Source organism: Somniosus microcephalus, chromosome 1 (genome assembly GCF_052327205.1).
Source record: "Somniosus microcephalus isolate GS21.2 chromosome 1, FLI_Smic_1.0, whole genome shotgun sequence".
NCBI lineage: Eukaryota > Metazoa > Chordata > Chondrichthyes > Squaliformes > Somniosidae > Somniosus > Somniosus microcephalus.
In genome coordinates this window covers 285377155-285389210 of record NC_140987.1, presented here as the reverse complement: position 1 = coordinate 285389210, position 12056 = coordinate 285377155, and the positions used below count along the sequence as shown (strand labels likewise).

Here is a 12056-nt window from a genome sequence, read left to right as displayed (position 1 = left end):
TCGTGCCAGTAGTTTTGGCCTATTTCGAAGAAAAAATGCTGTCCACATCACGTACGCCTACTTCCACCGCGGCCCGTGTTGAATGCCATCTTGGTGAGGGTGATGGTGCGGGTGGTACATGCATGCACCAGCAGTATGGAAAGTAGGCAGATCGTGATTTCACTCAGCGTGTAACGCTGACTTGAGGCACGACCTGCCATTTTCAACCTTGCCACTCTATTCAACGCCCTCCCCTAAACACACACAGCAGAACGTGCATTCAGCTGCATCAGGGACCCCCCACCAGCGCTATTTAAAGGGATACATCCAACTTGCAGGTTAATTGCTTATTGCTATATACTGGCTCTTGCAGAGTTTGTTGGAGTGCTGGGTTGCTGAAAGAGATTTGAAAAGTTGTTAAAGTGTCGAGGGAGTGCTGCTGGACGTTGGGAAGGCATTGGCTGCTACTGGAAGGCCTCTGAGTACACCACTTGATCCCAGTCGTGGGACTCTAGTTGCAGTCCCCCTCGGGCTGCACCATGACAGAATGGAGCAGAGGCAGCAAAGAAGACAAGCTGCTCGCAGAGGGTGGAGGAGGCAGAGGGCGCTCAGCTGGAGGCCTTATTCACCTAGGGTCTTCAGGCAGCACTTCTCATACCTGCACCTAAGCCAGGAGCAGTGTGTTCAGTGGCTCCGCTTCACCAAGGAGGTGGTGACAGAACTCTGCCACCTCTTGGAACCAGACCTGCAGCCTCAGAGCAGGGCAATGATGGCGCTGCCAGTGGCCCTCAAGGTGACTGTAGCCCAGTTTCGCCAGTGGTTCATTCCAGGCTGGAACAGGCGACATAGCAAACATCTCGCAGTTTGCCGTCCATTGCGTCATCTGGGAGGTCACAGAGGCTCTGTACGTTAGGAGAGGGAACTTAATTGTCGTCTCTCTAAACAGAGAAAAACAGGAGGAGCGCACATGTGGCTTTGCTAGGATAGCGGGCTTCCCCATGGTGCACGTTGCCATCGATTGCACACAGGTGGCTTTACGGGTGCCGCATTTCAATGATGAGCTGTACCGTAACCGCAAAGGGTACCACACACTTAATGTGCAGTTGGTGTGCGACCACGCCCAGCACATCATGATGGTTAATGTCCGGTATCCTGGCAGCAGTCATGATGCATTCATCCTGTGTCAGTCCACTGTGCCAGCAATCTTCCAGCCACCACGTCATACCCCAGGGTGGCTGTTCGGCAACAAGGGCTATCCGCTCTACGCCTGGCTGATGACTCCTCTCTGCAACCCTACCACAGGTGGCCAGCACTCATATCATGCAAGCCATGCTGCCACGATGAACTTCATCGAGCAGACCATTGGGGTGTTGAAGCAACGGTTCCGCTGCCTTGACCACTCGGGAGGAGCCCTTTAGTACTCGCCGGAGCAGGTGACCTAATTCGTGGTGATCTGCTGCATCCTCCACAACTTGGCCATCATGAGGGCGCAGCTCTTGCCACCACAGGTTCCGCAACCACTTCAGGTGGAGGAATAGGAAGAGAAAGAGGAGGAGGAGCAGGAAGGGAGGAAGCAGCCTGCCCATCCATGTTCCGGATGGGTTGTCTGTGAGTGCATCATCAGACGCTGCTTCCCCTGAATGAAACCCCAGATCCCTGTTCTCAACACTTCTCCACCTTACCATCCCTCTAGCACGGAACATCACAGCATCCTCTTAGGCACAATGCTGAAATGAAAGCCACCACAAAACACACATTCCAAACAAAAATGATAAATTCCAAACCAAATTGATAAATCAATCAATCCAATACTACATAATAAAGTCAACTAATCACCCTTGCGTATTCCCTTAGCGCCTTTCTTCCGCGTGCCTTTTCCTGTCCCAGTGCTCCTACAAAGTGCTACCCCAGTGGCTGCAGCATGGCTGGTGGAAGGCTGCTGACTTTCATTGGGTGAGACTGCAGATGGCCTTGCAGGATGACCTCGAGCAGCTCTGGACCTAGAAGACCCAGCAGCTCGGCATGGGTGGCAGAAGCCTGGGCTGTCTGGCTGACAGGCAACGGCAAGGGAACTTGCGGGATAGTAGTGGTGGGAGGACGAATGCTGTCATTCCTGAGAAAGGACAGCAGGTTTGTGCTGCATGGAGTCACTTCCTCTTCCCAGAGCGGCGCCTCAGCAATCCTAGTAATCTGTTGGAGGACAGATTACTGGACTGCTGTGACACCCTGCAAGCCCCTTTCAACAGCGGTAAACGCAGCCATGATGGCAGCATTCTGAGCCTGCATGGCAGCAAGCTGAGCCTGCATGAGAGCAGTCTGAGCTTCCACTGCAGCACACAGATGTTGGGTCTCTTCTGCTTGTGCTGCATCATGGTTTGGTCCACAAGTGCGCAAATGGACTTGTCCATCACTTCCATGCTGAAAATCATGGGCTCCATGCTCTGCGCAAATCCCTGTGCAAAGTTGGTGCCGGACCCCTCCATGCTCCTCGACAGTGCTAACATGCTCTCTGGAAGGCCTGCCAATGCACCAAGCATCTCTGTGTGCATGCCCATCAGCCTTCTTCTGTAGGCTGCCCTATCGAAGTTCTTATCTGAGTCCTCTGCAGCAGAACTCGTGAGTGACCTCCCCCCTCCCTCTGGGGAGCTGGCACCTGCGCTACACTTTCCCCTACCCTGGCTGCAGGCCACTCGTACCCGGTAACTCACTACATGCAGATTCCCCCTCTATACTACCCTCTAAAGTACACGCAGTGCCAGTATCTGAGCTGGTGTGTGCGAATGTGAGATTGAGTGATGGTGTCTCTTCTTTTCCATAACTCTCCTCTTGCTCTTCCTGCAGCTGCTGGCCAAGTTGGAGTTGTTTGGTAACTGAAAGGAGAAAGCCACAAGGGTTGGGTTGTGGTGAAGGGAGGGAGGAAGCTAGATGTGCATGCTTACACCATCAGCAGCTTGTAAGTGAGAAGAGATTGTGGGGTGAGGGGCAAGTGGGATGTGAGAAGAAGGATTAGGTATGAGCATACCATCATCTTCAGTGGTTTTAGCCTCGCTGCTTGCCACAGCCCCTGTGACGGCCTCTCCAATAATGGTGTGAACCATCTCCTTCACCTGGGTAAGGATATGCAGGCTTGCCCATTCCCTGCCGGTTAGCTGCTGATGCCTGCGGTTGTGAGTCACCTTGCCCTGCAAGAGAGAGGGAAGTGTGTCAGTGAATGTGGTACAATGTGTTTGGGTGATGTGCCTGTAATGGTTGAATAGCTGGCAGTGTGTCGAAGGTGCGAGATGTGGGTGTATGGCTTGCAGCAGTGCTAAGTGTGTGAGAGTGAGGTGAAGCCAGGAATATGAGGTATGAGTCGTGATTGATAGAGATTGTTGGTAGGTGACTGATAGGGGTGTGGTGCATTGAGTAGTGTGTGAGGCTAGTGGTGCAGTTGGTGGGAGACGGCATTTGAAGATGACTTTGACCACTTATGTGAGGTCATTGGTCCTGAAATTCCGTTCCCTAAGGGTGTGTACGCGATGTGTACTCACCCGTAGGGCCAACGGAAGTGCCAGACTTACGCATGCGTTGGAAACCGGAACGTCCGTTCAAAGGAGAAAGGTCTTCACAGCTCAAACACCTGCGCCGGATAGGCAGCGCATACGGCTGCAACTTCCGTTTTTTTCAGCAGTGCTTCAGTCCAGGTAAGTCTGAAACAGCTGCGCCTGGAAAAGCAGGCGCAAGGCCAAGGTAAGAGGTGAAGAAAGTAAAAGTAAAAAAATTTTCCCACAGATTTATCATTTTAAAATACTTTAAAGAAAGGTAAGTTTATTTTTAGCCCCGTTAAAAACTTTAAATATTTTTTTCAAAAATTTAAATTTTTGTTTAAAATAGTTAATTTATGTAATTTATAGTCATTTTAAAAATGTGATTTAAAAAAAATTATTTGAAGTTTTACTTATGTTTTGGGGCTGATTTCTATTCATAGATTGGACAGGTCTTCCTGTCCAATCTATGAATGGAGATTCCCTGCTCTGATTGGCTCCCCATGGCCCACGTGATCCCAGGGACGCTGCGAACTAGCTGCGCTCCTGGGATACGCGTGCCCTGCACACCGGCAGTTTGAGGAGGCACAACAGCGGAATTCTATGCTGGCCCAGAGCATTACGGTCAGCGCGGTTCGTTTGTGCAGGTCGGGGCTTACGCCCGCGGGAAACCTCCAACCGGAATTTCTGGGCCATTGAATTTCTTTCTGCACTGCATCCAGGTCCTCAGGGCAGCAGTGCTGGTATTGATCATGTCGGCTATCTGCTCCCACTGCCTTTGCAATGTGTGTCTGGAGGGCCCTCCTGGCCTGCTGCAGATAGAGGACCTGTCTCCTCCTTTCCACTCTATGCTCTAAGGCCTCTAGTGCTGCGTCCGAGAACATTGGAGCCCTTTCTCTGGCCTGTTGAGCCATTATTCAGTCACACTTGCCTCTACAACCAGTTCCAGCAGCTGCTGCAGGCAGAATGCACATCCCCTCTAAGACGTGCAGACTGCCTTTAGGAAGTGGAGGCTAGCTTTAATTGGAGCTAGCCTCGCCCTTTCTCTGGCCTGGAGCTAGCCTTGCACGAACTTGGGCCCCCTGCTGAGCGTTCAGCCACTCAGCGGCACGTTCAGTGCTCGACTGAACGCTGTAATCATTGTAATTCGCAGGCAGCACGAAGCATTCCTCTCAATGAGTGCGGGCTGATGGCGCATCACGATCTGATCACGCACCACGATCTCGGTGGCCGTTTTCATGTCCAACCTAATTTTTAGCTCCGAGTGTAATGTATCCAGGTTTGCTGACGATACAAAGCTAGGTGTGAAAGTAAGCTTTGAAGAGGACACAAAGAGTCTGCAAAAGGATATAGACAGGTTAAGTGAGTGGGCAAGAAGTTGGCAGATGGAGTATAATGTGAGGTTATTCACTTTGGTAGGAAGAACAGAAAAGCAGAATATGTTTTAAATGGTGGGAAACTATTAAATGTTGGTGGTTAGAGAGATTTGGATGTCCTTGTACATGAAACACAGAAATTTAACATGCAGTTACAGCAAACAATTAGGAAAGCAAATGGTATGTTGGCCTTTATTGCAAGGGGGTTGGATTACAAGAGTGAGGAAGCCTTGCTGCAATTGTACAGGGTCTTGGTGAGACCACACCTGGAGTACTGTATACAGTTTTGGTCTCTGTACCTAAGAAAGGATATACTTGTCTTAGAGTCGGTGCAACAAAAGTTCACTAGATCGATTCCTGGGATGAGAGGGTTGTCCTATGAGGAGAGATTGAGTAGAATGGGCCGGTACTGTCTGGAATGAAGAAGAATGAAAGGTGATCTCATTGAAACATGCAAGATTCTGAAGGGGATTGACAGGGTAAATGCTGAGAGGGTATTTCCCCTGGCTGGAGTGTCTAGAACTAGGGGGCATAGTCTCAGGATAAGGGGTCGGCCATTTAAGACTGAGATGAGGTGGAATTTCATCACTCAGAGGATTGTGAATCTTTGGAATTCTCTGCCCCAGAGGGCTGTGGATGCTGAATCGTTGAGTATATTCCAGGCTGAGATAGATGGATTTTTGGACTCTAAGGGAATCAAGGGATATGGGGATTGGGCGGGAAAGTGGTGTTGAGGTTGATGATCGGCCATGATCTTATTGAATGGCGGATCAGGCTTGAGGGGCCGTATGGCCTACTCCTGCTCTTATTTCTCATGTTCTTATGAGTTCATCTAAAATCTGCCCTTAACTGAATCATTACCAAGATGATTACCATTTCAAAGTGTATACTTCTGTTTGATGTATTGTCTGTAGTGTAATTTTATTATTTTAATTCATACTGTTTTATAAATATTTAATTTTTAGGTGGAAGATGGATGGAAACTTACTGAGTTTACTGTGCTTCCTCATCGTGATGCCAAAGATATTTTTATTCTTGGTGGCACTGATGAAATTCAGGTAAAGATAATTGTCCAGTGAACTTTATCAATAAATCGTCCCTTTTTTTTCAGCTTCAGAGCCAAGTTAATACCAGTTGCTCCTGGCATTCACTTCCTTTGCCGTCTCTTCCCGCTGGTGATGGAGATGTTGCCTGGAGGGATTTTAGCCCCCTAGAGGACAGAAGATGTCCACTGCCTGCACCAGGGCCTCCAAGGCAACCTTGGCTGCCTCTCAGTGCTTCCTGCAGCCATACCTCTCCTTCCAAGTGCTTCCTTCCTTCTGTCCGAGTGCACCTTCCCTTTAATAGGTGCTGGCTGTCTTTAAATGGCATCAGAGAGGCCTAATAGCTGGCCCACAAAACAGGTGTGGAACCAATGAATAGGGCGGTTAGTGCTGGCCGCATGCCTGCATGATGATCATGAGCAGACAGCATGAATGATACGTGCTGCCTGGGACAATGTGAACAAGCGGGTACAGTGTGCACCTGTTTTACGGGCAGGTTCAAATTTCTAGGCCCATGTGTGAGAAACTATGAGGACAAACTTGGTTTTCACTACTCAGTGCTGTTGTATGTCAGTGATCTAATGTGATTGAGGGCTGGTATATGGGCTGATAAGGGCTCTGATCCCCGAGTAAGGGTATGTTCCCTTTAAGTGCATCCCCTTTAAAGACAATTGCACTTGGAGTGGGAGGAGACTGTGCAAAATTGTAAAATGGGTGATAGAGAATCGGCAGCCCAAACACTATCATACAAAATCAAAATTACCCCAGGGAGTCGAGACCAAGTGTAGTCTTCAGGGGAAGCAGATTAGAGGATGAAGATAATTGGATCAGGACAAGCCGATATAGCTCAGTCCCCATTTCAAAGTCATACGTTCTGTCCTTATTTTTATATTTGATTTGATACTGTTGTTTTTAGTTAAATAGCCAAGCATATGGCAATTTGGGAAGCAGAGAAGTAGAGTTGGTTAGAGGATAGGAGTTCCTCTCCAGTACAGGCTGAGGAGCACAGACAAGAGTTTCATTTTCTGAATGCTGGGCTGACATCCAGCTGGGCACTCGCATCTGATGGGAGCAGATTGCCCCCCAACCCCACCTTTTTGTAGCCACAGCAAGCAGGATATGAGAGCTCCGGTCTCTGAATACTGGATTGACATCCAGTTGGGTACTCGCATCCAATGAGGTTGGACCCCTCATTGCATCTAGTCGGCCTCCCTGGTAAGGGGTTGTTAGATGGTTTAAAGACCTGTGTCCAGATAAAAAGGGTCTTTGTTACAGAAAAACCCAGAGCATGACCTGTTGGCTGTAAAGCAGTAGAAGAAATGATTTGTCTCATGTGGTGCTAGGCACAGAAGTGCAGAAGAAGACAGGGTGAAGAGTAGGGAGATGCAGAACTTAGGTGTAACAGCACAACCATTGGAAGTAGGGCGTATTATAGCATTACAAGTTTACCTGGGTAGTTTCCAATATAAATGTGGACCATGGAATTTGTAATAGAAAATGACACAAAACAGATAGTAAGGTTTTATATACAGGAAGTGCATGCAGATGTAAGATTTTGAATGTAATAGATATTATTTATATATATATATTGACATGTATTTTGCACAATAATCAAGTTCAGGAAGGTGTACATGAAGAAACTGCACAATTGTGTGTACTATTTAAAATATACAGGAAACTTTGAGTTATCCCAAGGCGAACCGTCCGGCAAGCTGGAGCCACCGGCAAAAATCAGGAGCCGTTTTTTATTCTTTTCGTTTCTTTTCTTTGCTTTTTTTGAACAGTCAAGCTGTGCAAGGTCTGTAGCTAAGCAACAGCTTCAGCTACAGATGCTACAGAGACGCTTGCCGACTGTTTAGAGGCTGTTGCTAAGCAACAGGGTTTGTTGATTCATACGGAGATTAAAATCTCCGTATGTTTCAACATTAGCTCTGGAGTGTACGGCAGTTTGGAGTGTACGGCAGCAGCTCGGTCCCGTCGGTGCCAGATAGCACAAAGTTTCCTGTATATACTATTCTATATCAAGCTTTCCCAGGCCACGCATCATTTCCCATCCAATGGAGCGGACGAGCAGCCTACTCCCAGGCTTCTGCTGAAGACAATCTTTTTCAGTTCACCAAGTGTTTTATCTAATTCACCTGCAGAATTTCCTTCAGTCCCTATTAGGAAGCACCTGAGCTCTGATTGACAACTTGCCGAGTTGAGTTCCTGCCATTGGGGTAATTACATAAATTTGCTTCATATCATTTTGTTGCATAGTATGCTAGACACCTTCCAGATGATGTCTTCTTTCAGAACCATCAATACTACCTGCTTGATTGGCACACCATCCACCACCTTAAACATTCACTCCCTCCACCACCGCCGTACCGTGGCTGCAGTGTGTACCATCTACAAGATGCACTGCAGCAACTCGCCAAGACTTCTTCGGCAGCACCTCCCAAACCCACGACCTCTTCCACCTAGAAGGACAAGGGCAGCAGGCGCATGGGAACACCACCACCTCCAAGTTCCGCTCCAAGTCACTCACCATCCTGACTTGGAAGTATATCGCTGTTCCTTCATCGCCGCTGGGTCAAAATCCTTGAACTCCCTCCCAAACAGCACTGTGGGAGTACCTTCACCACTCGGACTGCAGCGGTTCAGGAAGGCAGCTCGCCACCACCTTCTCGAGGGCAATTAGGGATGGGCAATAAATGCTGGCCTTGCCAGCAACGCCCACATCCCATAAATTAATTTAAAAAAAATTCACAACAACTGCAAGTGGGCAAATGATGGCATGCCTAAATTTTTAAAAATTTGATTATGGGATGTGGGCATTGCTGGCAAGGCCAGCATTTATTGCCCATCCCTAATTGCCCTCGAGAAGGTGGTGGCGAGCCACCTTCTTGAACCGCTGCAGTCCATGTGGTGAAGGTACTCCCACAGTGCTGTTAGGGAGGGAGTTCCAGGATTTTGACCCAGCGATGATGAAGAATCGGCAATATACTTCTCTGTCAGGATGGTGGTGTTCCATGTGCCTGCTGTCCTTGTCCTTCTAGGTGGAAGAGGTCGCGGGTTTGGGAGGTGCTGCCAAAGAAGCCTTGGTGAGTTGCTGCAGTGCATCTTGTAGATGGTACAAACTGCAGCCACGGTACGCCGGTGGTGGAGAGGGTGAATGTCTAGGGTGGTAGATGGGTTGCCAATCAAGTGAGCTGCTTTGTCCTGGATGGTGTCAAGCTTCTTGAGTGTTGTTGGAGCTGCATTCATCCAGGCAAGTGGAGAGTATTCCATCACACTCCTTACTTGTGCCTTGTAGATGGTAGAAAGGCTTTGGGAAGTCAGGAGGTGAGACACTCATTGCAGAATACCTAGCCTCTGACCTGCTCCTGTTGCCACAGTATTATGTGGCTGGTCCAGTTAAGTTTCTGGTTAATGATGACCCGCAGGATGTTGATGGTGGGGGATTCGGCGATGGTAATGCCATTGAATGTCAAGGGGTGTGGTTAGACTCTCGCTTGTTGGAGATAGTCATTGCCTGGCACTACTGTGGTGCGAATGTTGCCTGCCACTTATCAGCCCAAGCCTGAATGTCATCTCAGTCTTGTTGCATGCGGGCATGGACTGCTTCATTATCTGAGGAGTTGTGAATGGCACTGAACACTGTGCAGTCATCAACGAACATCCCCATTTCTGACCACCTGTTGGAGGGAAGGTCATTGATGAAGCAGCTGAAGATGATTGGGCCGAGGACACTGCCCTGAGGAACTCCTGCAGTGATGTCCTGGGTCTGTGATGATTGACATTCAATCACCACAACCATTTTCCTTTCTGCTAGGTATGACTCCAGCCAGTGGAGAGTTTTCCCCCCGTTTCCCATTGACTTTAGTTTTACTAGGGCTCCTTGATGCCACACTCGGTCAAATGCTGCCTTGATGTCAAGGGCAGTCACTCTCCCCTCCCCTCTGGAATTCAGTTCCTTTGTCCATGTAATGAGATCGGGAGCCGATTCTTTCAGTTAACCTAATTTGGGGCTTATTAAAATTATCACACAATTGTATATTTTCTTCTTGCACATCTTCCTGAGATTGCAATCTATGGGAAATACATGTCAGCATGTAAGTATATTATATACTTAAAAAGAAATCACAAAAAAAATTCTAATCTATATTTAGACTCCCAGAACCAAATTCAGGAGCATTTAAACAAAACAAAAGACTAGAAAATAGAAACAAAGACTTCTGAAATTTTTCATTTTTAATGCTCATTGATGTTTTATCTGAAGGATTTAATCAAAAAGTGATGGCTGGCGATACATAGTCCTGTGGCACTCACACTTCAAAGTCCAGTGAATGTGTGTGTTATGCACCCTAGTTCAAGTTTTCAGTTGAATAATTTTTTTCAAAACTTGTTTTTACAGGCGTTGCTGGATGACAGCATTATCAATGTATCAACCATAGCCTCCTCGCGCTATGTTAAGCCGATTAAAGGTCGTGTTGATGAGTGGCAAAGGCTTCTCTCACTGTTCAGTGAAACTTTGGTGAGTGTTACACTTCTTCCAGTGGTTAGATTAGAAAAGTTTCAGCTTTATGGATAAGTACTGTAGGATGTGCGGAATTACCCTTTGCCCCACCCAACAGGTTATAGAGTTCGGACTTGAGACTTATGAGAAATTACCCCAGATACACTGATTCTGTCTTTAACCTTTTATTGTTCCTAAGACAGATTCAAAACCCCAACCACTATTCGAGCAGTACACCAATAATGTTACAGGAAATCCTACATACAATCACCCGCAGATGATCAGTCCAGCGTTGATTGTAGGCCACGTCCTTCTGACTACAGCTCTTTGAGTTGAGATGATTAACCAGGCCCCTCCTTCTGACTGCAGCTCTTCACCTTGAGACGATCAGCCAGGCCTCTCCTTCTGACTGCAGTGCCGATATTTTTTGTCACTGGTTTTTATACAGCTTTCCTTGTTTTTTTTCCAGTAAATCAATCATTCAGAAATGGTGAAATGTTCCTTTTAATGTTTGACCTGTGTTGTTTGAGCTGTCAAAGTTTCACACTCACACACCCTGTGTGGCTATCCATTAGTTGCCTTTATCAAAGCCCCAAATTGTTCATTCACTCAAAGTTTACAAAAATGACAGAAAACCACTTGGTTACATTTCATATGTTACGTCGTATCCTGCGTTTCAAAACTTCAAAGGTTTGACTCCTCCCCTTTAGCCACCAAAAATCATTTTACAATCTTGTAATCTATTTGTTGTAGACACGATGTCTGCAAATCTTAAGGGGGTTTGTTTATCTCTGTTGTCTATGACTACCCCCTGCAGTCACAACCATGTTTGCTGCCTTTTAGTAAAGCACTTCAAAGTACATTCCATATCTACTTATCAGCGAAAGGTCATCTGTTACAACTTCATTTCACTTCGAAAAACCCTTTGGCCTGGCAAAGCATTTTAATATGTACCAAAATTAAAAATTAAGGGTCTGTGTATGCCTACAGTACTTTGTTATGCTCTGATGTTTAGGATTAAGAATTCTAAAATTTTTGAAGTATCTTTGTGTCTATAAAGCTGACTATGTGAAACAGTATTTTTTAAAATAGTTTTGTGTGCAATGTGTATGTGTAATATCATAACTTGCTTAATTCTACATAGAATTGCTAATGAAATGCTACACATTAGCAAGTGTCCTAATACACCACTTATTAGATGACAGGTCCAATGAATTGAAGTAATGCTACGTTCTTCAGAATACCGTATCTTCCATAAGAACCCAGAAGTGAACCAAATCTAATACTTGCATTTACACACCATCATGTTGAAATGTCTCAATGTTTCTCACAATGGCCGAATAATTTGGGAGCGCCCATCTTTGGGCTTCATTTCTGCAAAACCCTCGGCACACTCCTTTAACTTACCGAGTGGCAACAGATTGTGCCATAGCTGTGCTCATTCCTGACCAAAGGAAGCTCCCTGTTTAGCCTTCTCTGTAGGTTCAGGCAGAGCAAACTGGCCGACATACCACTTAATCTCTGAATGGTGACTGAGAATCTGAGATTGACCAGGAGGTCAAGAAAGATGAGGATGAAGTACTGGTCTTCACTGACAAGCTGGTAAGGTTTTCCAAAGCTTTCAATGCCATAT

General features: G+C 46.9%; 1 protein-coding gene across 3 annotated transcripts in view; it reads left to right on the top strand.

Annotated features, from left to right (window-relative positions):
• The window catches only part of dnah6 (dynein, axonemal, heavy chain 6), a 1317984-nt gene that overhangs the window by 642620 nt on the left and 663308 nt on the right, over positions 1-12056 (top strand). For all 3 annotated transcript variants that reach the window (XM_085993638.1, XM_085993630.1, XM_085993647.1), the window contains 2 exons: positions 5845-5937; positions 10322-10441. In XM_085993638.1, the coding sequence (XP_085849764.1) occupies positions 5845-5937; positions 10322-10441 (213 nt within the window). The remainder of the gene's footprint in view (positions 1-5844; positions 5938-10321; positions 10442-12056) is intronic.